The sequence below is a fragment of the Engraulis encrasicolus genome, chromosome 4 (genome assembly GCF_034702125.1).
Source record: "Engraulis encrasicolus isolate BLACKSEA-1 chromosome 4, IST_EnEncr_1.0, whole genome shotgun sequence".
In the NCBI taxonomy this organism is placed as follows: Eukaryota; Metazoa; Chordata; class Actinopteri; order Clupeiformes; family Engraulidae; genus Engraulis; species Engraulis encrasicolus.
The window spans coordinates 28,987,613-29,013,196 of record NC_085860.1 but is presented as its reverse complement, the minus strand read 5'-3'; the positions used below and the strand labels follow the sequence as shown (position 1 = coordinate 29,013,196).

The following is a 25,584-nucleotide window of genomic DNA, read 5'->3' as shown; positions in this document are numbered from 1 at the left end:
GGCTTTTAACACATCACAACCAGGGGTGCCAATAATTATGGAGGGCACTGTACAGTTAAAACCCAATAACTAAAAGCCCACAGGAACTCCTCCTGTTAACAGTAACCATCCTCTCTACACACCCCACCCACCGCCCTCCTGGCCCTCCTCACCGGCGTGCCAGCAGGCCCCTGGCGTATCTCTGGATGGTGATGGCTGCCCTCCGCATGGCAACGTACTTTGTGCGCGCCAGCCAACCGCGAATAGTCTTCTGGATACGCACGCAAGCCATTCGCAGTTTGTCAGAGCGCACCTTCTCCAGGTAGGCCACCTGTCCCGCACGGAAGAAGATCTTGGACTTCCCAAACTGGTACTTGTTCTCATCCTGAGAGCAAGGGAATAGGAGAGAGGAGGAACATTTTAAAAAGTATTTTTGTCCTTTTTTGACTTTATTGAAGACAGGAGAGTAGGAGAGGCAGACAGGAAGTGAATGGGGAAGGGTCGGCAAAGGGGTCGGGCCAGGTCGCCAGAGTAGCTACCCATTGCCCGGGAAGAAAATATTTCTACCTGGCAAATTGGTCTAGCACTGCACTGTCAAAGATAATCTGAACGGTACATGCCCGTTTTGAATGCAAACCAGTTTGACTGGTGTGGTGCCAGACCATACTTTTCATGTTTTAGTCAGGCCTGAAGGACAGCACAGACCTAGCCTGATTATCATCGACTTTCAAATTTCTTGGAGACGACTTGGTCTGACCAAGAGCATATCAATTAACATTTCCCAAACGGCATTGTTGACCCGCCTCCCTTGTTTTGCTACTGGTTGTTTGCTTCCCGACAAAGTGTGAGGAGTTCCAGATTTTTCCGGAGCGCAGAAACGACATTTATATTGCTCTTGGCCTGACTAGAAGCAACACTGAAGATGTTGAGTCACTAGGAGGGCGCGGCCTGGCTAGCACAAGCAACCCTCAACACCCTTCCCTGGGCCTGATCCCTCACCCCATGAACTTTGACCTCCCTGAAATCTGAACTCACATGACCCTACCAGAAGCAGTCGCGGGAGAACCTTCTTACAGGTGAGGTTCCGATCCTGAAGCACATCAGACTGCTTCATGAGAACACGGTACCGCGTGAAGAACTCTTGATAAGTCCATCTGTGGCAAAAGCATATACACAACAAACACACGAACGCACAAAATTAATTGTTAGAAATGGAATATGTAGAAGGGGGGAAGGATCTGCACACTGCTTGCAAAAGACTATTTTATTGGGAGCAACATTTCGATCATAGATCTTCTTCAGGCATCTGAAGATCTATGATGGAAATGTTGTTCCCAATAAATTTAGTCTTTTCCAAGCAGTGTGCAGATCCTTTCCCGCTCCTACATGTGACAGTTTTTTGATCTGGCACCTGCTGATGCTTTTTTGCTGGATGTGTGCACTTTCCACTACACNCTAGAAATGGAATATGCTCATAAACACCTTGAAAGGAAAATAGAGCATGCAGACGGTTTTTAAGAAGTATGCATTTCTTCGTGTGAGGAGAGTGTGTGTTTTAAAATGTGTGTATGTGTCCACAGTGTGTGTGTGTGTGTGTGTGTGTATATGTGTCCACAGTGTGTGTGTGTGTGTGTGTGTATATGTGTCCACAGTGTGTGTGTGTGTGTGTGTGTGTGTGTGTGTGTGTGTGTGTGTGTGCCCACAGTGTGTGTGTGTGTGTGTGTGTGTGTGTGTGTGTGTGTGTGTGTGTGTGTGTGTGTGTGTGTGTGTGTGTGTGTGTGTGTGTGTGTGTGTGTGCGTGCGTGCGTTAGCAGGTACCTGGAGGGGAATCCAGCTGCTGAGATACGTATGGTCTCCAGAACTCCACATGCTCGGAGTTGCTGCACCGCGCGCACTGAGTCCATCCTGACAATCACACATACACAATAATTATACACACATATATATACATAACAATATACATAAATACAGACTCCTCGAACACGCATACACGAATATAATAATACACAAATACAAAATACATACACAAAGACACAAGCGGCGTCTCATTTAACTCATTTCTGGCCTGATGCTGCGCATACGTTGTTTGACCTTTGGCTCCTGAAGTGACATACTGTACCCACTGCATTCAGGCTCTTGAGAGTTGAGTTTTTTTTTAATTAAAAATGTGGGTATGTTAGAGTTGAATGAACAGAATGAATGGGTGCTACACCAGGATGCTGCGCTTAACATCAGTAAAAGTGCACATGTAACCAACGAAATCCTATACGAGGGAATACCAAGGGTGAGCGAGAAGATAGCTGTAAGGAGAATGAGACTCGCAGGACATTGCCAAAGGCACCCAGAACTGCCAGCCAGCAAACTGGTGCTATGGGAACCATCACATGGGTGTCGGTTAAGAGGACGTCCCACACTAACATTTGTGGACATACTCAAGAAGGACGCCAGAGCCCAGAGTACCAGCGAACTGAAAAGATGTATGGAGAATCGGGATGACCGGAAGCAACGATGGAAGGCTCGTCTGAGAACGACCTAGAGAACACATTCTAATGCAAGATGGGGGTCCTAGCTTGCATCTTATTTCACGTTTGTATGTGCTTCGGAGGCTGAGATATTTAGGTTTTAATAGGCAGAGGGCACCTTTTCCCAAAAAGGGCATGTGAAATCAGTCATGGACACCTACCTACAGTAAAAAAAAGGAGACTTACGTGAAGGCAGCTTTACAATCATTGGGTTTGATGCATCGTACATAGTGAGCGGCAGTGGCACTCAGAGTGTCCATGAGTAACTGCAGAGAGTTACGGAACTGCAGATAGAAGACACAGACACAGACACAGACACAGACACAGACACACACATACACAATTCTTAGGGAAGACCCATGTTTACAAGATAAGTTGTGTGAGCATCTTCTTGTTTGTCCTCAGTGTATAAGATTCTGTGTCTGTGTCTGAGTGCACCACCAATATTCTTATTAAAGGGCTCTTTTTAATCCTGCAGCTCCAACTTCGAGGTACATAGTAGACTTGGGAGTTGATTGTTTACTAATGGAGTTCAACCTACTCAGCAGTAACCCAGGGTTAACTAGTTAAACCAGGGTAGACTAAACCTGGTTGTTTTGACTGACTGATGTTAATGATCTCATTCTCAGCAGCATCAGAATAAGCTTCAGTAGGCTGGTGACGTTACTCAATTATTAATTAACTAATAGTAACTAACTAAACATATTAGTGGGCAACCAGTTTTCACTGACAAAGCAATGCTATTTAATTGGGCAGTCTCTGGATAAAATATAATGTGGCAGAGTATATCTAACCAACTCTGCAATCGCAAATGATTGTACATTTTTTTGTGTGACTGTTTACTTTCTTGGTAAGATTGATTGGAACGGGCGGAAGTATTTCAGAATGTGTTGTGCCTTCACGCGGCAGAGCTATCTTCGCTCCCTCGGCTAATCTGTTTCAAGTACTAGGATAAGGGCAGGTCAACCACAAGTTAGTCAAGAACATACACTGTTATGGTCAGTTTTGAGATGTACAGTAAATGGTGTGTGCGTGTGTGTGTGTGTGTGTGTGTGTGTGTGTGTGTGTGTACCTGTAGGCCGACACTCTTGCGAGTGCTACTGCGTGCTGCTGGTGTCTTCAGGCGACTTTGACCATGAACACACTCCTCTTCCAGAAGCTCCAGCAACAGCTCACACTACACCAGACACACACACACACACACACACACGCGCGCGCGCACGCACGCACGCACGCACACGCACACGCACACGCACACACACACACACACACACACACACACACACACACGTCAGACTTGCCAAGAAACACTGATCAGAATTACCATGCACATCGTACATATAGGTGTACAAACATACACACACGTACAGTACTGTAATTATTTAATTCCACCTTTTGAGCATTTTTTATAACTAGTGTTACAATGGGGTAGGGATTGTGTCACACGTGTGTTTGTTTTATGAAAAAATTAAAATATAGTATATAATAAAACACCACCCACTCACATCATTAGGTCATACTCACCTTAGCAGACTTGAGGAGGCTGATCTGCTCCTCGTTGACAGTGTCTTTGTTCTTTTCCAAGAAACCATCACACTGGTATTCTACCTGGGGGAGGGGGGTTAAAAACATAAAGAACATAAAAAGTGACTAGTCTAGAAAGAACAGAGGGAATTAAGGGGTTGGTATGGATGGGGGAGTCATGGATGAGACAATGTTTTGTCGGCACGGCAGAGTTAGTAGGGCTTCAGACTGGGGCGTTTTTTTCTCTGCCAGGCGCTTCCACGTTGTATACAACTTGGACAGCTAACAGGAAGTGCTTGGATTTGGAATACTCGAAACACTTCTCGCGTTTTGGAGGCAAAAAAAAAGAGTTGCAGTCTTAAAAGGTCCTCAGGACCATGGTGTTGTAATGCCTTCAGTGAAATGTGTGTGAGTGTTTGTGTCCATTGCATCGTATAGCCCAAGTGGCGTGCAAAGGTGTGTGTGTGTGTGTGTGTGTGTGTGTGTGTGTGTGTGTGTGTGTGTGTGTGTGTGTGTGTGTGTGTGTGTGTTAGTACCTTGTCTGCAAAGTGCAAGACAATGAAGGCGCTGTTGGACATGCGTGGCTTCTGGAAGTGGTTGCTTCTCCTCTCATGACTGCTGTACAGCTTCTGGGCCCACGATGCATCAGACCCTTTAGGCATCTGAGAAGAAGCAGAAGGACAGTGGAATGGATGTGTTTTCATTTAGTTAAGTTGAATCAAACAAGTGTAACATGTTATACCGTAAACGTAAACGTGCTTCAATCAGTTGTAATCACACACAGCCAACTTTTGAGGGCCACATGTATTGTGCTTTTTATATGATGTACATTTTTTATTTTTTATTTACAGTGTCTTGGATGAACTCTGGTGAGAAATGTGTGAACTCAGATGATAAATGTCCAAAATGTGCAACATAAATAAATAAATAAAATTAATTGATAATATCAGACCATCTCACAGGAATCAAATTAGAACATCAGTCAACAGAACATAGGAGAGAGCTTGTAGTGGCGTTTGTAAGTTTTTAAGCTTCAACAATTGAAAATGGAAGTGACAATGTGTATTGGGTCAATAGTGGTGATATGGGTAAATGTGAAGTTCTCTGTGTGTGTGTGTGTGTGTGTGTGTATTACTTTGCATTCTTCGTCCAGTAGGTCAAGGATGCCCAACTTCGCCTCAATCAGACTGATGCAAGGCTGGTTGTCATGGAAATCTATGAGCATCCATGGGATGTCTTCTTTCATATACTCCTCTTGTTCCAGCTTAAACACATGCTGATAAGACACACACACACACACACAGACAACCACATCAAGGATCACCAAAGTGTAATCTTGAAATTATACACATTAACACATTTAATCCACTTCACACTGCTATTTAATGTTGCCCGATAAAAATGGCAAAGACATTTGAAATCAGTTTCAGAATGGGCAGTGACAAAACATAAGTGAATAAAGAGAAATGTATTCTATTATTTTTTTTTTAAATACATGACTTTGCAACCTAATTTACAATGATTTAAAGTGTGTATTTTTGAAACCCTATATATACAGGACCATCACCTACTATATGTATAAGGTGGGAAATTAAGCTCTTGGTAGTTCCAGTAAAAGATCTGTGTTGGAATTCAATGGGGTGAACTCACCAGGTTGAACTGCTGCTGGAGCTTCTCATTGGCATAATTGATACAGAACTGCTCAAAGCTGTTCACTTCAAACGTCTCAAAGCTGCAGAAGGAAGAGTAAAAGAGGTTAAACCAAAGATTCTCTGCATTTGGATTGTCTCTGGTTAAACATAGTGGAGAAGAAAAAGAAGGTAAAAGCGACAACAACAGTGGCTCTTCTGGAGGTATCATATGTTGTTGTGGTATGAACTGTGTTGGTTCAAATCAACTTAATTCAGACCAAATTGGTACAACAACTTTGGGAAGCAGTCTTCTTTGGATGTTAGTTCAAGCTTGCATCATACCATACTAGTTTAATGCTAAGTTGTTTGGTTGTTGGGTTGTTTGTACTACAGGGCTCCGTTTCTCGATTCTTTTCGTTGGTAACCGTCTTAAGACCGTCTTAAGACCGTCTTAAGACCCTTGGATTTAGTGGTGAGCGTCGCTGTCGAGAGAGAGTTGAGTCGCTCTTACGAAGGACGTTGCTACCGTCGTTAGCAAAGACACTTTCGAGATACGTACCCCAGATCTGCAATACAATGCATGACACACAAATGTAAAACCTAATCAGTAGTAACTGCACCCATCACGAATGCAGTATGTGTAGATGCTTTACATTACACATGAATTTACATTTACATTAATTGACTCTCAAAGTTTGTCAGTTTAAAATGACGAAAGCTTCCTTCATTCCAACTGCACTACACACACAGAACATTCATTCCTCAAATAACTCTCAGTCTCATAATTATGTGAGCCTTCGTGCAGAGACAATTTTGTATTATGACAGCATGTCAGACAAACAAAGCTTTTTGAATATTAAAGGAGAATTCATATTGATTTCAATACGGAGTTGTATTGCTCACACTGCCATTGCTCACAGATGCGGTTGTTTCCATCAAAAAATGTAAACAAACACCATTAGACCGGCCAGAATCTTGAAATGGGATGAACAAAGAAAAATGCCACGTGGCCATGAACTGACAAGTGTAGTGTGAGCAATACAATTGTCTGTTGAAATTGGCAGGAATCGGTCCTGCCGTGGCCTAACAGTAGGGCACTGGGTTACTACGCCGGCGACCCGGGTTCGATTCCGGCCCGGATCATTTGCCGAACCTTCCCCGTATCTCTCTCCCCACTCATTTCCTTTCCCTCTGTAACTGTCCCGTCACAATAAAGACAGAAAAAAAGCCCTAAACATTTATTTTAAAAAAAGGAGAAATTGTCAGGAATTCTCCTTCGAAAAGGCCCCCCCAATACCCACCCGTAGATATCTAGCACTCCAATGAAGGAGTGTTCCTTTCCGGCGGCCTTGAGAGCGGTGTTGATACGCGTTACTATCCACTCAAAGACGCGGGCGTATATGTGTTTGGCCAGAGCGTCACGACCGTCCAGTGCCTGCGACTTGGGCACGGGCTTGTTGTAGGTCTCAGTGGCCATCTTCAACTTGCGGTGACAGAGCCACTTGGCCATCTCTGGCGAAGGCACCCCCATCAGATCACAGAAAGCTTGGAGGCTTACGTCCTCCGGCTGTAAAGAATAATTACAGTGACACATACACAGAGCAGAACCACTAAACCACTGTTAGCCACAAAGAAAAAGACACTGATCTCACTCACTCACACACACACACACACACACACACACACACGCGCACACACACACACACACACACACACACACACACACACACACACACACACACACACACACACACACACACGCACGCGCACACACGCGCACACACACACACACACGCGCACACACGCGCACACACGCAGACTCACACACACACACACCACACACACACGCACACACAAACGGCATGATGTTCCTGTAGATGTCCACTCACAGACACACTGCTGTTTTCAGCTCGGAGTTGCTTGACCTCCACGTTGCCCAAGTGAAGCACTGCGGCCAGCACCCTAAACAGCGCCATCTGCTGCCTCTCATCAACACCTGCAGCCAAGCAGACAGAAACCAGTGAACTTGGGTCCGAGAAAGAACAGAATGAATGAATGAATGAATGAATGAATGAATGGTGTAAGTATTCATTGAATGGTCAGATGAAGCCGTGAAAGCCATCCTGTTGTCTTACCCATCACGGTGAATGCCTTCCTGGTTGAGGTCATGTCTGTTGCGTCGTCCACCCCGCTAATGGAGGGGTTTTTCCCCTGGTTGGTAAAATGGAAGTCATCTGCCCGGCCTTAGAGGACACAAAGGCCATTTCTCAATGTTCTAGTAAGCACACTTGGAAGTGTGTCAGTCTAATTAGTCATGCCCAGTGATTGGATACTCCGCAGAGTTCACCAAAGAGTATCCAATCACTGGGCGTGACTAATTAGGCTGACACACTTCCACGTGTGCTTACTACACTAGAACATTGAGAAATGCCCAAAATGTCTGAGGCATGTGACGCATACCTTTTTCCTCCCTACACAAGTCTGACAAATACAAAGATAGCTGAAAGCTATATTTACGCTACGCACATGCTCAGCTGACTGAGGCAACATTAGTGAGTCGGCGTGGGCCAACCCAACAGTTGAGTTTTATCAAAGTAGCTTTTGTAATGCCACACAGACCTCTGTAGGGACATAATGAGTAAAGGTGAGAGAGAGAGAGAGAGAGAGAGAGAGAGAGAGAGAGAGAGAGAGAGAGAGAGAGAGAGAGAGAGAGAGAGAGAGAGAGAGAGAGAGAGAGAGAGAGAGAGAGAGCGAGAGAGAGAGAGAGAGAGAGAGAGAGAGAGAGAGAGAGAGAGAGAGAGAGAGAGAGAGAGAGTCTGNGTATGCATGCAATGATGTACCTAGTTTCAGCTCCTGGAACTCTGGTAAGTGGGAGGATGCACAAAGCTGGTAAAAGATGTGATAGTTCCGCTCCTCACTGGCCTAAAGCACACGTCACAAGACTTAGATTAGATTCTTTACATCCTCATACATCCACATACATACTGCATACACACATACTCCTCTCCTCCACATAAAACTTTTACCATCCCTTTCATTTACCCAGCTATGCCACCACACCTACATAAGTCCTCATAAAAGACATACCCTGTGTCTCAGATGGCGCACTTGAATACTTCAGGCACTATGTTTCAGTGCGTATGGTGCTCTTGCTGAAAATTTGGGTTAATTCAGTGCACTGAAAGCACCAAGATGATACCCAAACAATGGCGAAAAACGCAGTACTTGAACGATGGACACTGCACGCACTAAACGGTCACCATATTGATAATGAAATGGAAGAAACATGGCGTTCCGTTCAGTAGAAGAGTTTGGGCAACAATCTCCTAATTCATGCCAAGCCAAGTATTGTATGTGAAACAGCTACCAGTTGGGATGAAGGAAATGTAAATACAAGCATGACACGCTGTGCAATATAAACAGTAGCCCCCTGATATTTTGGTGAGCTAATGCCATGCTCACCGGTCACTTCCAGTGAGGGCAGAGCGCATAGTGCTCAGACTTTTCCACAACACTATGCACTAAAGACCCCAGTGCACTGTGAGCATTATGCACTGTCAGTAACACTGACACAAGTGCGCCATCTGAAACACAGGGCTGGATTTACTCATGACTTCATCCCTACATTGCCCCGTTATGTACATCCCACATCCCACATTAGCTCTCAATTGATGCTTTTGTTTTTAAGTTATGTACAGTATTTAGTCATTTTATTATGTTATCTGTGATTCTCATTTCATCTGCCATTTTTGTACCTGTAGATTTTTTTGTGAAAGACATTGAACTTCTGCTCAGAAAATGTGCTACAGCATTGCCTTGCCAGTGAATGTGTATTCTCTTTGGGACTAGGAATCGTGTTGTGAATTTCCTTTCACATTAAATATTTTATCAAGAAAGCAGAGAATGCGCGCACATCAGTGGCACAGGTGCTGGACAAAACAAAATAATAACTGAAGTAAATGATAAATGTCCGCAACACTGTTAATGTCCTGGACCAGCCCTGTAGACCCGTTCGCAATTTTGAGTTGAGGGCGTTTCTCACTGGATTTGAGTTAGTGGGTTCCTAGACATTAAAAATCACGGAGGTGCTCGTCCACCATAGTGCCAGATTTTTCACAATATGGCCGCCAAATATGGCCACCATCGCCTATGACAACAACGTGTGTTTTTTACTTTTAAACTGTTTATACACATGCCATACATCAATTCTGACCAATTTTTGGAGAGGAATTCAATTCTGACAATTACATGAGGATGATGTGTGATTTTGACTTTAAAAGGTCATTGCCAAGGTCAAATTTGCTATTCTGAAGAACGTTAATAGACTTCCATTGTACAAATGAGAGACAAATGATCAATTATGGCATGATGAGTTATTTGCTGATATTACTATGATTATTTGTATCAGCATAGTCCTTAAAAGGTCAAGGTCAATGTCAAGGTCAAGGTCAAGGTCTTTTTCCTATTCTGAAGAACTCAGCCATGTGCTTGCCCATTAGGTTATTATTAAGAATAAGGAACTGCCACTATAAATGTAAATCTTACATTTAATATTTCTTAACACTTTAGGGACCATCATAGCATAAACAATTAATGAATAAATGTGATGATAAAGACCTAGGCTTAAATTAAGCCCAAAACACAATACATTTACTAAGGTGTAACATTGTAACATTCTAGTGATTAAGTTATTTTAACTTGAAAAATCATGTTATCATTATGATCATCATATCTTGTGATAATGGTTTCAGGCATTTTAATGGCAGGAGTATGCCAGGTGTGTGCTTAGGTCCATGTTGCTTAGGCTCATGCCTTATTTTGGGGTCCTTGGTTCTTGTTAGTATTTTGCAGACTCTATGAACTAGAAATGCCCCTCTCTGAATGTGCCCTCTTATAGTACTACTGATGGGAGGAAGAGCATTGATTCCCCCCCTGTTAATTTCACTTGTGAAAAAATTTCAGCGGGGAGACGGGCCCCCGCCCAGCAGCCCCTCTTTTCCCCAATTTTGTCTCCGTAATTTTGCCCCCTTTAAAGGTTTTTGGCTCTCTATCAAAACCTTCCTGTTTTTCTATCACAAAACCTTTTTAAAGGAAAATTTTTTTGAAGCACCCTTTCCCGGGTAGCTAATTGATAAAAATTCCCCCATACCCGTGAAGCGGAAATTCCCGATAAAGTTTTTAAATTTTGGGGTGTTTAAAAACAATCAAATGGCCCCCTTTTAGCTATAACAATTTTGCTCTGACCCACACACTAAAAGCCCAGCACCTCCTAAAACCCATCAAAAGCAAGAGCCCTGGTTTTAATCCGGGCTTTTTGGGGTCACCTTCTCCCACAAAGGCGAAATACGTGTTTGGTTGGTTTTAAAACATTTAACCTGGGTTTACTTGTTCCCCAAGGCCCCTTTCAAGTTTTGGGGGGAAGGGGTTTTTCCGTTCAGCCGGGGGTTTTCCCCCGGGTTTTTGGCTGGACCCCCTTTTTTTTCTTCAAGCTCCATTGGAGTCCAAATGGGGGCTTATGTCACAGAGGGGTTTTTGTGAGTTAATGAGGCAAAAGACAGGGTAAAATTTAAAACAGACGGTCCCTTTCTAAACAAAACCCAAAAGGGGCAAAAGGACTCAGATTTTGGGGGAATAGGGGCTCAATTTCATCAAAGCTTTTTCTTGTTTTAAAACCCAAAAAGGGGGCCCTTTAAAGTAGCGGGCTCATGGGCCTTTTTACTCAGGTTCCCCCAAAGTCCCTTTTTTTTACTATGCTTTAGTGAGACCCAATTCGCCCTTTAGGTTGCGGGTCCAAACTGCTTGCTCAGAAAAATTTCCTTTTTAAAAGTTCCCCTACTATGTTGGGAAAAACCACCCGCCTTAACAAACAAATTGAAGAAGGGGGGTTCCCGGGGGGGGCAACCCCTGCTCCCAATTGTGGTGGGGGGGTTTAAACGTACCATTTTAAATTGGGAACCCCAAATCTCAACAATAAAATTTGTTAAATTTAACGGGGGGTCCTCATGCCCTTTGGAGTGGCATTTGTCCTTCAAAGGGTTTGTTTTGGGGAATTTAACAAACATTCTTTTCAGGAAAGAAAACTTTCGCCAAAAATGTGTTCCTAACTGTTTCCCAGACCCTTTATCCTAAGGTGTAACCTTATTCCCCCTTCAACAGGGAAAAACTTAATCTCCTCAAAACACAATAAGAAGCACAACCAAATTTTAAAAATGAACCCTTTATTTCGATCCCGCCAAAAATGGTATTTTGCCTTCACCAAAAATTCTGGACATGGAGCCAATTGGGTTTTTTCCTTCCAGGAAAACGCTTTTTTGTGGGCCCCAAAACCACCAAACCAAAAAATTGGCAAAAGGGGTTTCTGATTCAAATCCCCCATCAGGGGAAACCCTCGGGATGAGCCTGAATGTGCGCCCGATTCAACACAACCCTTTTTCCCTTTTAGCGGAAAATACTGGAAGCTTCGGCCCCTCCCAGCCCGAATGGGTTTTTATATTGGGGAATACCCCACCAAAGGAAAAGGGATACAGTGGGAAAAAACCTGAAAGGTCCTCTCGCCGGTTTTCACCCCAAAAGCCATTGTCCCCTTTTTCGTCGCGAAACTGGGTGGTAGGCAGGTCGAGTCCCCAGCAAAAGGGCCCTTTAATAAGGGCCCCGCACTTCACAAAAGGTCATGTTGTACCACCCATCAAAAGGCCCCCCTTTCCCGCAGGCCCTTTTGATGGGAAAAGCAGAATTTTTTGCTTTTTTTAAAAAGGAAAACTTGGACAGGTTTAAACCCCTGGCTTTTCATTCATCTTTAGGGAAACCCCTGCAGTTAACCTTGTTTCTGGCCCCACAAGATCTTAAGGGGCCGTTAACCAAGATTTGAACCGGAAATTTTAGAAAGGGACCCTTGACCCGAAAGATGTTTGCACAAATCGGTTGGGCCTCAAAATTTTACCCCCTTTAAAACTTTTTTTCTTCTTTTTCCCCCACCCCCCAAAAACACAAAACCCCCCCCCCCCCCCCCCCCTGAACCATCCTTTTAAAAAATTCGGATTTTGATTAAAACTTTTTCGTAACACTTGCAAAATTTTTCCATTGCTTTGAAAGTTTTTCACAAACATTTGAAAAACGGAATTTTTTAACCTTTTGGGGTTGAAACCCTTTTCCCAGGGGGTTTTCCCTCGGTTGTTCATGATAATTCCTCCCTTGAAAGTGGGAAAAGTTTTTTCTTTTTGGGCTTTTTCCACTAATAGAAAAAGGCAAAACAGGGTTTTTTGAAAGGGGAAAACCGGAAAATGCGAATTCTTGATTACCTTTTTTGAACTCCTGCATTTGCCAAAAAAAAAAAAGGTACCAAACAAAAACCCAAATTTAGTTTTTTTCCATTTTTCAATGGCTTTGGGCTTTTCAGAAAAAATTTTCCTGCCGACCCTTTAAGGGAAATACACCCCTGCTCCCTTTAAAATTTGAAATGATTTTTCAAAATTTGGCCCGAATTTAGGATTGGAAAACTTTTTAAAATAAAAAACACTTTTTTCCTGGCTGGGGGTTTTGGCCCATATTTTAAAAAACTGGGAATGGGGACACCCCATTTTAATGTTTAAATAATAAATCCATGGGAAACCCCCCCCAATCAAAATTTGGGAACGGGTTTTTAAAGGGGGGGTTTCCCCTTTTTGGAGAATTAAAATTTTAAAATTTCAAAAATTTGCCCCGTGTTAACCCCGTTTTTGTAACACCCCCTTTTTCCCCCCGGGATCCAAAATTTCCTAAGTAAATCCATTGGGCCCCCGATCGGGGTTTTTGTTAAACCACAATCTTCCCAAAATCATTTTTTCACCGGTACTTTTCTTTTAAAAACCTAAAAAAAACTTTATACACCAAAACTTTTCTTGTAACCCAGTTTTTATTTGGTGTCGTTTTTTTTGACAAATGACTTTTTCCTAAAAAACCATCCTTCTAAGGAAAATTTGGGGGCGTGTCGGGTTGGGAAAATTTAAATTCCAAATACGTGCATCCTGTAGGCCCCTCCCAGCACGAAACTTTTCCCCAAAGGGAGAGCTTAAAAAAATTCACTTTGACACGGTGACCCCTTTTAAAAAAAATTAATTTTTTTCACTAAAAAAAAAAAAATAAACCCCAAAAAATTTTTTTCCCCCAAAAGGGGTCCCCCAAATTTAAATCAAAACCCCTTCCCCGAATGTTTTAACAAATTTTTAAAATCATAACTTTCAAAGGAAACTTTTAAGAAAAGTCTTATTTTAAAGTACCCCTTTCATTACCTATTCTTGTTTCAGAAACAAAAATTTTTTTAAAAAAATTGCCAAGTGGGAGTTTTTCCAATTTAACTCGTGGAAAAAGGGCGTCCCCTCCATATGGGCGGGGAAAATCTCCCCTCAGTGGGGGGCCCCCATGACCCACCATGTGAAATACCCAAAGGGGTTTTTTTCAGAACTCTTTTGCACCACCCCCCCCAAAAGATGGTGGTTTTTTTTTTGAAAAATTTGTTTGGGGGGGGGGTTAGAATTTTTAGGGCGAAACAGCATTCTTGAGTTGCCTGCTAAACAATAGACTTTTAAAAGCATCTCCCCTGACTTTGGGTCATGCTGAAAAATGGCTTAACCTGGTTTTGGAAAGTGAATTTTAAGAAAACCAAAGAAAAAATTTTAATTTTGAATGGGGCCCCCCGGTATCGCTTTTAAAAACTTTCACAAATTGGGGCCCCCTTTTTTTCAAATATTTTTTTCAAAAAAATTGCCCCTTTTTTTTATTTTGGGAAAAAAACATTTTAAAAAGTGTGAATCCAAATTTGGCTTTTTTTTCCCCCGGGTTTTTAAAAATTTTCAAACAATTTTGGGCCCCGAATCAATTTTTTTCTGTTCCAAAAAAGGGGGGTTTATTTCTTTGGTTGTTCCCCACTCATTTTTTGGTCATTCCAAGGGAAAAATGGACATAAAAGTTTTCAGGTAAAAATACTGGAACATTTCCATGCACAATTCGTAACACCCCGTGCCTTTATCCTTGCTTAGTTGCACTGTTTTTGAATTAGCCGATCCTTCCCTTCCCCAAATTTTCAGCCTTTTGGGCTGACCCGGTTCAATGTTCCAAAGGGGAAAGGACCCTCTTTTTTTTGCATGGGCAAGGGCCAAAAAAAGCCAATTAAAAAAAAAAACATTTTTGCCCCAAAAAAAGCTTGTTCCTGTCCTGCTTTTTTAAAAGTCTCCCAGGCGTTGGTGCCCAAAATTTTTTGAATTGGGGGGAGCCCCCGTTTTCGGATAAAAAATTCTTGCCGAAACCCGCTTAAAACCCCCAGGGGTTTTTCCCCCCTAACGGGGGTGGGGTCGAAATATTGGGTGAAATTTTAGTTTGGTTGGGGTTTGTTGTTTGTGTGTTTTGGGGGGGGGTTGTTGTACTGGGGAGTGGCCGTGCTTGCCCGACCCTCCCTGAAGGGGGGTGTTGGTTTTTGGTGTTTTGGGGTGTGGGGATTGTGCCGGGGGGGAGGACTTTAAAAGGGTTTTGGCCCCCGCCTAGCCTCCCACAAGGAAAAAATTCCTCCCCTGGGCTGCGTTAGGGAAAAACAAAATTTACCTTATTCGCAATATTGTATCCAAAAGATTTTTTTCTTTTACAAATAAAAATCAAACAAATTTCCAAACACCCCCCTTAATGTGGGGGAGGAAAAAAACACATGGGGTTTTGCATATTTGGGGGCAATTGTTTCTCCAAAATAAGTGGGGAATTAAAATTCCTCTAATTTTTAAAGCTAAGAAAATGCAAAAAAAAGTTTCAATGATTTGAATTTTTTTGTTTTCAGTTTAAAGAAATCCCATATAATTCTTAGAAGACCAAAAAAAAAAATATGGAAACGAAATAAAACTTTTAAAAAGGGGTAGGGGGACAGATATCCCATCCAAACTAACCAAAAGAAAAGGTTTGGGGTTTGGGGGTGGGGTTTTTTGGGGGGTAAAAGGATCAAATTGGTGGTGAAAAGAAGAAGGTTTTGGGGGGTGTGGTTGGGTTTTGGGTGGGTTTTTTGGGGGGGTAAATTTTAAGGGGGTGAAAAATGCCCCCCCCCCTTGAAATTGTATGGTAGGTTGTTATGGTGTAATTTGAGGGACTGGTTTCCCAAAAATTGAATTTTTTGTACGCGATGTGAAGGAAAGGTTTTGGGTGGTGTTGTGGTTTTTAACGGGTGAGGTTTTGTGTTTGGGGGTGGGTGGGGGTGTGGGTTGTGTGTGTGTGTGTGGTTGGGGTGGTTTGGGGGGTTGTTGGTTTGTGGTTTGGAGTTGTGGGGGTGGGGGTGTGGGTGTGGGGTGTGTGGTTTTTTTGGGTTGGGTGTGGGGTGTGTGTGTGTTGTGTGGGGTGGGGTTTGGTTTTGATCCCGGTTTGGGGTTGGGGGGAACGGGGGTTATGATGCTAAGGTCGGGTTTTGAGGACGGGGGTTTTCAAAAGGGGGGAGGGGGTCCTTCCCCCAGTTCGGGGCAATTCCCCAAAAAAGGCCCGGCAACCCCACACAACAACCCCACGGGTCAACACACCCCCACCCACGGGTCCCCCGCACCCCCAAAGCCACCCGCCGCCACACCACACACCCCCCCCAAAAACCTACCAACACAAAACAAAGGGGGACGATCCGCGGCCACAATGCTTATACATTTTCCCCTGGGAAGCCATTTTACTCCTACCAGTATTGTGGGGTGGGTATGCTATTAGTGGGTACTATGCTATGTGATCGGCCATTGCGACACGTCCAAAAATTTGGAAATTCGAAATTCTGCAAAAATTTTCCGCCGGTCCATAAAACAGAACCCCGGGGGCCCCTAGGAAAAAACCCCCGGGGGGTTACTACCCCCCCCAAAAAAAAGGGGGTTCAATTTTTAAAAGCCTTGGTTTCAAAATGTGTTTGAAAAGGTACAGAAACAGGGGGGTTTCAATGCCCTTTTGGTCTCAATTGGTTCCAGAAAAGCGAAAAAAAAAACAAAGCACCCCCAAAGTTTCTGGCTCCCCAATTTAAACTTGTGGTTTGGAAATACAAAGCACTCAAGGGTTTTCCGCCCCTGCCCCTACCAAACCCCCTTAGGCGGGTTCCAAAGCACCCAAAAACCGGCCCGGGGTTCACGGTGGAAAAATTCCCCCCCGAAAAAACCAAAAACCCCCCACCAACAACACCCCCAAAAAGGGCTCCGGGACCCTTTTTAAATCAATAAAATTTAATTTGGGGGGCCCTTTTGGATCCCCCATCAAAATTTTCCATTTTTTAAAACGACTTTTAAAAGAAACGCTCCTGGAAGCCTTTTTTTTCAAAGAAACCCATTTTTGTACCTCTGATAATTGAATAACAAATGGGCTAATTTTAAAAGTTCGACCTTCAAAGAAATTTGGGTTTTTTTCCCCAATGAATACAAAAAAAAACCTTTTTCCAAATGAAAAAAATCGAAAATTGGGGCCCCCTCAAAAAAGGAGCCTTTTTTTGGTGCGTTCGAAAGAAAAAGAACAAACCCCAAAACCCCAAAACCCCCCCTGGCAAAAAACCCCTCCCCCCCCCCTCCATTCCCCTGGAAAGACAACACCCCATACCCCAAATTGGCCGCCACCCCCTTTTATTCCCACAGAAAAAAAAAAAAAGAAAAAAAGGAAATGACCATACTTTTCCAATCAAAATACTTTTCCCCCCCTTCAAAGGAAAAAAAGGCCAACCCCAAACCGTCAAGCCCAAACACCACAAAACCCCCAAAACCCCACTTTGGTAAACCCTCCCCCCTGCGCAGGAGGGACCCAAAAAAAATGAAAAATATCCAAAATCGGTGACAATGTAACCCCCCCCAGGCCTCCCGGGGGGAAACAACGCCCCCACACCACCACACCCAAACCCCCCCACACCCAAAACTGACGCCAAAAGGGGACAAGGAAATAGAATAAAAGGGGATGCAAGGGTTTTAGCACAGGTGGGAAAACAAAACCCAAAAATCTAAGCGGGGGGACCCACACCCCAACCAACAAACCCCCCACACCACACCACCCCCAAACCCCCCACACCCCCCCCCCAACGGTGAAACACAGTTTTTTCCAGAAGGGAAAAATGGAATGCAACTATCACACTCCGCCACACCTCCATTCCAGTGAGACAGCTCCACACACAAACACAAAGTTTTGAGGCCTCGATTGAGGTGTGCTTTCTGCCTCAGTCTGTTCCTTTGCAAGTCACAGAAAAACAACTACAAGAGTTAAAGCATGCTGAGCCCAGTAAGTACTTTCTTCTCATACTATACTTTCTCCTTCATGTGCAGAAGAAAAAACTATGGCTACTACTCCACACACTGTAGCCACAGACACACACAGACACACACACAAAACACACACACGCTAAGTTGGCATAAAACAACCATTCTTCTGCATGCATGGCTTTTTGGGCTGACATTTAAAGGAAGTGCACAAATACATATCCAACAAGGTCAATAGGTGACAATGTCACCATCCCACCTCACCGTGCCACTAGTCCAGGCGCCAGCAAGCTGGGTGATGTACCCAGGCGGTGTATCCTGACCAGCTCAGGGGACCGCCATAAACCTGACCTGGTGCCACCCATACACGTGCTGCTGCTGGTGGGAGGACACAAGGAATAGAATGTAGATGGCGGTATGACCCAAGGTCTGTGGGTATGATCAAGTTGTGTGAGGCAAACACTGAAAGGGTGCTGCTACACGCGCGGGCGCACGCCACGCACACACTCACTAAACACACTCACACACAACACTCCACACACACAAACACACACACACACACACTCAGGCATGTAACAGGACACAAGGAAGTAATATCCAAGCAAAGTGCAGACAACAAATGGGAACTCTGTCTTAGACATAAACAGCACTGAATGTGGAGCAATATGCATACATAATGCCAATGGCTTGTAGGAGACAAATACTTCTACACAGACCACCTGCTGTTCCATCACTTAACACTGGGCATGTTGCACTGGATTGGGTCACACGCCAGTGCCAGTACAGTTGGCAATAACTGGCAGCATTTGTCTGCCAGTTCATGAGGGTCTGGTAGTTAGGCAGCCATTTTCCACACATATGATGATTCTGCATAGTGTTAATGCAGCCTGAATCAGCCACAATCCGCCTAATTGTTGACATCAGCACAAGTAATTTACACCAAACTGACAACTTAGCAATGTCTGTTTCACAGTTTAATCTGCCCTTCCATGGGAAATAAATCGTCCTTCTGAAGAGCTTTGTAAAAAGAATACTGTGGTTCGTTGTCACGTGTTGTTAAAATATCAGCACATTTCGAATACAAAACACAAGCGAAGAAAGAAAAGGACTCGATCCACCAGTTTCCACCCAATCTGTTAGGCTTCTTTCAGTAATTGATGAGATAAGAAGGTATTACAATTGCAGCATGGGTAGGGCAAGATTTCTTTCTGAACTCACTTTCATGTTGCCAGTTAACCAAGACAACTATTTGCATTCATGGTAAAAAAGAAAAGGAAGTTCGGGTCGAAAAAGGATAGTTGCACAACAGCTGATGAACGAATGTAGGTTTTAGTGCAATGCGTCTATGAAATTCAACTCCTTTTACAACACTTACCTTGCTCTTTCGCTACATCTCTGGATTGCTGTCAATTTCCCCAGGTGTGCTGTGAATTGGCCAAAATTGGCTGAATTGAAACGACATTATGAATTGCTATACTTTTAAGCCTTGGAAGGGGTTGAGAATAGAAATAGGCGATGATCTGGAGAGGGTGGTGTTGGCAGTGGTCAGCTTCCAGGAGATAACTGAGTTCAATGTAGGGGGGGGGGGGGGGGGATAATCATCAAGTTCAAAAATTTCAACACGCCCATTTGGGACCTGATTAACACTTTAATAATACAAAGAACTTTGACACCCAAAATAAGTAACTTGTATCTTGGTGAAAATACCCCCCCACCCCTTGAAAATGAAAAAAAAGACCCATAAGTGGCAATTTTCTGCCCATTACAGCCTGGTTATTGCATAAGCTATTTTACTGTTTTGTTATTACGCTGCATAAATGCTTTCAAATCCATTTGATTTTCAATTTAACACTATTAATAGAAGAAAAAATGGTACACCTCAAGGTGACTCTGTATCTTAAATATAAAAACCCACACCACTCTTTAAAATTAAAAAAGAAAACAAAAACAGAGTTTTTCAAGCTGGTTGCCCTTGTATGATATCACTACAATTACAGTCAGCCAATATATATTGCCAGGCTCTAGGCCCAATAAGAGACTATCAACATTGGTGAATTCAGGTTTTAAATTGGGCGACTTGGGGCCATTCACTTGCAAAAAAGTGGCGCAATTGCCCTGAATTCTCCCATACAGGGAAAATAGAAATCAAAAGAAAGAGAGAGGGGGCACGAGAAAGAAAGAAATATGCATAAGCATGTTACTAAATACCATCAGTCATGGACATCCTTAAGTGGGCAAGCCATGCCAATGCTTCCACATACATGATTGTTATCTGACGAGCTGCATCTGGGGCTTAGTGAGAATCCGTATAATACCAGTTTTGGACAGCTTTACAGACGACCGAATGAAACTTATACATCAATTTTTAAAGAGAGCCTTGAAGTACTTAGGTCCTGAAGTCACAAAGTATTTAACTAGCACTGTACTCTATGGTTTTTTCGCCAATATAGTCAAGCAATCATTATACTTAAGGTTACTTAATTATGCTACTTGGAATTACGCAGGGTCTTTTTTGATAGGCTGACCCATAATGGACTGCTACATAGGAGTTACAGTAAGGAAGTTTAACTTTCACTCATCTGAAACTAATCTTACCTTACTAACCATATTTGCTTTGGACATTGCAACACTCATCTCTTGGGGTTAGCATCATATACCCAATTGACTCAGTTGATAATGTGACCAAGAGATTTTGTATGATTGATACACAATATTGATTGCCCTGGCAGGATAAACGTTAGGAACTTTAAATCTTCCTTGGATTTATATATCAAAACAGCCACTATTTTTTGCATTATACTGTACATCAACTCAAACCCCATGCACTCAGAGCAAACATTCAGGAGTTTGCTGAAACCCAACAGTGCGGGGGGAATAAAACCAGATCAAGATGGCAGATATCAAATGGTTTTTTAATCAGTGTTTCTATCAGACACTGCCTGTCTATACACATCCCCGTTGTTTGGTAGAGGGTTGTCCATGTATTGGTTGAACAAGGCTGGAGATAGGAGTCGCCTTTGTCTAACTCCATTGCCTACACAGAAAGGAGTAGATAGGATATTTCCACATTTCACCAGCATATGTTGTTTCGCTTTCCAAGTAAAACAGAATACGTATGAATGCACCCTGAAGATTCACATTTAGAGGGGACAGTATTAAGGACCTCTATTACGTAGAGTGGCCTTTATGCTGCTGTGTAAAGGGTGTGGGTAACTTTTCATTCAATTTGCCACTTCGAATTGCTCCAAGGGCGTAAAAGTCCGCCACAGGGTCCGTCCTGGTAACTATGAACGCAATCCAGGATTTCCCCCTGCACTTAAGGGCCTTTATTGTAGCATCCTTTTACATCAGAACCCACCTTCTCTAGGTCCTCTGAATATATCTGAATTGTGTTTGCAAATGAATTCTAAGATTCCTTTACAAATATGTCTCAGTTATATGAAGCTGCATAATATTGAAATTTTGTTGGGGCCGCATTTAATGCGGCCTCAAGACATAGGTTCCCACCCTGTTCTAGTTGAGTATTATGGCACTGTATATCCTTGTAGTATCCTTGTCAAACGACCTTATCAGATTTCCCCCAGCACTTTTTCAACGTCCAAAACATAGTGTTGCTACTTCAATCACTGTCTGAGCTGCCTCCTCACTGATAGAAAATGCCTGTCTGCCCTTGGGGATTCAATGGTTTGCTTTGCAGTCTACCAGCCAGCCACCAATGATAATTTGTATAAGTACCTTACACATTAGAACATTGCAACATCTGACAGCGTGAACAAGAAGTATTCTCTCAAGATAGGTTATATGTATCTTTAATGCTAAAAGGGGTAAAAACAGGCAAAAAAAAATCATGTCCGATTTTGTTTTTTGGGTTGCGGTGGGGGAGTTTATTTCTTGATGGGTTCCAACTTACATTTACAAATATATCTATTCAAAATGGACCCATAGGCACCATTCCCCTGGAGGGGGCGTAATTCATTTTCCAAAATTTTGAATTTTTAAGGCCATTTTATCCCCCCCCCCCCTATCAATGGCAAAAAATGCTTTGGTGTGGAGGAAATGACTAACGTCTCCTGGTTGGTGGAAAGTATGAATTTCAAACAGATGCGCATCAACACAATGGGTTGCTCGGAGGTGTGTCATGTAGCTTACCTCGAACTAGAACTGCGTAAGTAGATTAGACTGATGTAGTCCAGCACACAGGGACTGTATGGCTATATTAAAATCTGCATTTGAAGATTCATTTGATTCCACATTTAATTATTTAAAAACCGGAAATTGATGTAATGTCATTTCAGGAATGTTTTGGAGGATGGAGTGGGACTCACTTATTCACTTCACATAAGAATTTTAGGCCATTTGGATCTGTTCAATGTGGAAAGAACTAGGGTTTTTATTCAAGTCTTATCTTGGGGGAAAGGAAAGTAGAGAAAAGCATTTTGAGACAGTAATCTGCCAGGTCAATCTTTTTGATCAAAGGAGCTTATGGATATGCATGGAATAAACAATTGGGACATCCTTATATTGTGAAATACTACATCACATAGTAGCTCCAAATATCTACTCCCAGCAACTCACTCATAGAATGCATTATTTCATGAAAGGATCACTTATGTTTTATTTTGTGAACACAATTAGAGACTTTCACCAAACAGTGCACCATTACTAAGGATTAAAAATAAGTATAACGCTGTGCACTCACTTCCCATTTTACATTAGTTGATAGCATGTTTTTAGAAGAAAACTACAAACATGTCTCGGTATCTTTGGCTTTGATATGTTCCCATTTTGTTCATCATATGCTTTGACAACAAATAAAATCTTTTAAAACCTGATGTTAGAATGCAAAACTTTGTAGTTCCTTATTTACAATTCCATTGGCAACAACGTGACATTAAATGCATAACACACACTTATGAGTTTCTTCCTTATTCTCGTTTTCTCAAGCCTTAGAACGTATGTTGGACTTGGTATGGTTGTCTGTTCGAAGCAGAGACCGGAAGGGCTCACCTCAGGGAAGTGGGGACAAATATGCCAAAATGTCCACAGGTGATGGCCGTGTGGAGCGAGGGGTTATAAGGCCTTTAAATGGGTGGGGAAATCCTGGAGCGGCGGCGTTTGGCGGAGAGCTATAGGAGAGCTGCGTCTTCTCACTGCCCAGAGGGAGGTTAGAAGGGTATGCGCATGAATAATCATTTCTAGGAAGGTTCTCTTGATGCAATGAGAAGAAATCTTCAGGATTTTTGGGGCCTTTCCTTAATACCGTTTAAAACACTAAACACACAGTATGCCGTTATGCCTTCTTTCTACCATAAGAACAGTGATGCTAATAAATTCACGTCTCTAATATAAAGTACACAGTAATGTTTGGAGCCCACCTCTGCACAAAAAAAAGCCTCTTTCCAACAGCTAGTCGCTCTGTGACAATCATCGTTCTTGAGCAGCACTACTGGACGGGCATGGGTCATTGAGGGGGGCGTCTCAGGGGTTTCGACTGGTGGAGCTGGGGTTCTTTCTCAGAGATCTTGGTGAAGGCGTGGTGTTGGGGCAGCAGAGGAGAGAGAGGACGTGAGGAATTAGGGGGCGGGGAGATAGAGGATGAGGGGAAAGGGGGAAAGGGGGGAAGAGGAAGGGGAGGAAGAGAGAAGGTAGGGGGAGGGGGACAGAGGAAGGGGGAGGAAGAGGGAGGGGGAGGAAGAGAGGGGAAAAGAAGAGAAGAGGGTAGGATAAAAAAGGAGGGAGCATAGATGTTTTTTGGGAAGTGATGCGGGGCCTGCAAGTGCCTGACATGAGGGAGGTGGAATAGTGAGAGGACCAGGTGGGAGGGAGGTGGAGAGGACGAGGAGATAAGGAAGAGAGAGAGGGAGATGTGTCTCAGAGATTGGTGTTTGCTATCTGCCTGGCGAGCTTGCTGGCCATCAGGGAGGTCTTTGCGCCTGAGGGGGTCCTGGGGGGTGGGGATGTGGTCGCCGGTTGATCTCCACCTTCTCTGGCGGGGCGGCGGGCGGAAGCTGCCGGAAGCTGCTTGTTCTTCATATTGGCATTGGCCATGTTGCTGTTGCATGAGTCAAAGTACTTTGCTGTGAGGGAAACAATCAGTTGGTGAGTGAAAGATTAGGAAACACAGCACAGCGCGCAAAAAATGCACCCCACTTTTGGGCTCACATTGCACACGGGGACCCGGTGGAGTCCGGCCGGCGGTCATTTTCTTGACCCTGCACCATCTCTCTAGCCCAATCATTTCCGGCCTACTCTCTGACTGTCCTGTAATATTAAAGCCCAAAAAAAGCTCCACTTTAAATACTTTAGAAAACCTCAATCACTGCCCTATAATAATCACACATAATCACCACATTTGTGATGGCACAAAAATGATCAAAACCGAGCAATAATAATCTATTATTATTTATTTCTTTTAGGGCCTATTTGCCCTTATTAAGACAGGGACTGTCGAAGATGGTGGACAGGAAGATCCGCGGCGAGAAGTGAACGGGTAGGATTGGGACATGATGACTCAGCCGGACTTGAACCGCGTGTCAGTGCCAATGGGCATGCAGAGGCCTTATATGTGGGGGGCTTGGCGCACTGTGCCTCCGATTGCCCCCCAAACGGAGCAAAGCGATTTGTGGTTAGAAATGTCATGTGCACTGTGTCAAATTTTGCTCGTTGTTTGATCGCCAATCACGAATGTGACAATTACAAATGTTATATGCAGTTGGAGCCACTCCACCGCACTTCATGTAGCCGCTCCGCAGCAGGTCGAGGCCCACCAGGGCTTGGACCTAGGTGGGGGTAACTCTGGGCCCTTCAGCTTGGCTTTCCTCCGCCTTCTCCGGGCTCACCTCTGTATCGTGAATCCTCCTGAAAACACACACACCACAAGTCTCAACATATGTGCTCACACAGGAGGCCTATTTCCATAGGTGGTTTTTGTTACCTCCCAAGTTAAGTAATATTATACCTAAGGGTAAGTTAAATTTGAGGTAGAAAAAAACTGGTAAATCACCTATATAAAAGCCTGGAGTCACTTTTTTTAACTAATTGACACTGAAGGCTGTTTAGTATGAGATTAACTTAGCCAGGTTTTCACTTAAACCAGCTTCTTGGGAATACCCCCTGTAAGTTCCTATAACGGACTTGGTGTTTATGTTTCTGTTAAAACAAAGCCAGTGGGACCCCCATCTATCCTGCCCATCTGAGCTCATTTTCCTTTCGTGGTCTTGATCATTTATTTATCGGAATGAGAGGTCCGCTCACTTCACATCATTTTGTTTTATTCTATTATTTCATCCGAAAACTACAGTCAGCGTTTGTCCTGCACCTTTTCCTGGAATTGTGGCACAATCTTCACCTTAAACATAAAAATGTTATTACTGAGAGGCATAACTGTCAGTGACTCTATGAACATCAACCCTGTAAATGTTTGCCCAGTTAATTAGTGATTAGGCATCGGACCCTGTGACTGAAGTAAGCTGGCATCAAATGATTTATTAGGTCGCTTATGACGCTGCTAGGTTAGCAGCTGGAGCTAGCTGCTGATGAATAGATTGAGTCTAAAAGTAATCATCAAGAAAGTTTATACTTAGCAACGGAAGTTATACTGATTCAATATTAGTTTCACGATGTTCCAACTACATGCGCTAACTGGGTGTTAGCTGAACAAGCTCGGGCATTGCCAATGTTGACTGAATAACAATAGCTGCCCTTGGTTATGTGGCTGGCTGC

The 25,584-nt window shown here is 43.4% G+C and overlaps 1 protein-coding gene across 1 annotated transcript in view; it reads right to left on the bottom strand.

The window, feature by feature from the left end:
* Positions 1-23,910, bottom strand: part of LOC134448044 (unconventional myosin-Va-like) — a 44,400-nt gene extending 20,490 nt beyond the window's left edge. Inside the window, exons 1-16 of the mRNA XM_063197803.1 lie at positions 23,759-23,910; positions 18,127-18,240; positions 16,186-16,246; positions 8,497-8,578; positions 7,792-7,899; positions 7,546-7,652; positions 6,958-7,223; positions 5,676-5,757; positions 5,161-5,301; positions 4,562-4,687; positions 4,026-4,109; positions 3,574-3,678; positions 2,688-2,785; positions 1,798-1,884; positions 1,025-1,133; positions 153-364 (exon numbers count right to left, since the gene is read on the bottom strand). Of these exons, the coding sequence (XP_063053873.1) occupies positions 153-364; positions 1,025-1,133; positions 1,798-1,884; positions 2,688-2,785; positions 3,574-3,678; positions 4,026-4,109; positions 4,562-4,687; positions 5,161-5,301; positions 5,676-5,757; positions 6,958-7,223; positions 7,546-7,652; positions 7,792-7,899; positions 8,497-8,578; positions 16,186-16,246; positions 18,127-18,240; positions 23,759-23,910 (1,934 nt within the window). The remainder of the gene's footprint in view (positions 1-152; positions 365-1,024; positions 1,134-1,797; positions 1,885-2,687; positions 2,786-3,573; positions 3,679-4,025; positions 4,110-4,561; positions 4,688-5,160; positions 5,302-5,675; positions 5,758-6,957; positions 7,224-7,545; positions 7,653-7,791; positions 7,900-8,496; positions 8,579-16,185; positions 16,247-18,126; positions 18,241-23,758) is intronic.
* Positions 23,911-25,584: the final 1,674 nt, after the last annotated feature.